Source organism: Daktulosphaira vitifoliae, unplaced genomic scaffold, assembly GCF_025091365.1.
Source record: "Daktulosphaira vitifoliae isolate Bord-2020 unplaced genomic scaffold, ASM2509136v1 Scaffold_4813, whole genome shotgun sequence".
In the NCBI taxonomy this organism is placed as follows: domain Eukaryota; kingdom Metazoa; phylum Arthropoda; class Insecta; order Hemiptera; family Phylloxeridae; genus Daktulosphaira; species Daktulosphaira vitifoliae.
In genome coordinates, this window is record NW_026104373.1 from 1 (window position 1) to 871 (window position 871).

The window sequence follows — 871 nt, forward strand, 5'->3', positions numbered from 1 at the left end:
ACTTTATTAAAAAGTCTCATTACACCTGCACTGCTTAGAGCAGATGTATTGGTAGCTTTAGGAAGTTCACAATCTATAAAGATAAAATTTAAATAGAGCAATTAAATTTTTTGAGATAAGCAAACTAATAAAATTGTTTAATACCTACCTTGTTCTAAAAAATCACGAAAACTTTTATCATTTCGTAAGACAGGATGTAATGCAATTCTTTTTAAAAATCTCTCTAAAGCTAAACGTCTTTTTTCTATAAATTCAGCTGAAGTAGCTTGATCTGATTGATTGCCAGATATTTTTATTCTAGTAGTACCTACATTCATAAGATTTATTAGTGAATTCATAATTTTATTACACCATACAGACGTATTAATAACAACGACCAAGAAATTACCTAACATATTTTTTTGAGGTGCAGGTGGTATAAGCCGTCCATTTCTTAAATACTTTTCAGTCAGTTTGTTGTGTAAGCCAAGAAAGTCACTAAATCTTCTTAAAACAGCCATATTAGTATTTTTAAACATTGACATATTTGTACGTGTAACAACACGATATGCTACATAGGAACTCATTCCTTCTCCTACTTTAGTAGTTTCAGATAAAGAAATTTTTATAAATCCATTTTCAACATTTTCATTATTCTTTTCATTAATAGTATCTTTTGATTTAACTTCTTCTTGTACAGTATTAATGTCATTTAATGTAGTTGTTATAGGTTCATCATTTTCTTTTAAATTAATTTCTTCTTCAAACCCATTGGATACTACAGTGGTATTTAGAGTTTCTTGATGATTTGACTATAAAAATTATATACATACATTTTTCTTAAAAAAATAAATTTAAAATACAATATCTTAAAAACTAAAAAAAAAAAATG

At 26.3% G+C, this 871-nt stretch overlaps 1 protein-coding gene across 1 annotated transcript; it reads right to left on the reverse strand.

Moving 5' to 3' along the window:
* Positions 1–4: 4 nt before the first annotated feature.
* On the reverse strand, positions 5–791 carry LOC126910133 (sorting nexin-2-like; the record flags this gene model as incomplete). The annotated part of the gene is made up of 3 exons (XM_050692519.1): positions 5–73; positions 149–307; positions 389–791. Coding segments are annotated over 3 exons (631 nt in total), but the record flags the coding sequence as incomplete, so codon positions are not given.
* Between the last annotated feature and the right edge of the window lie 80 nt (positions 792–871).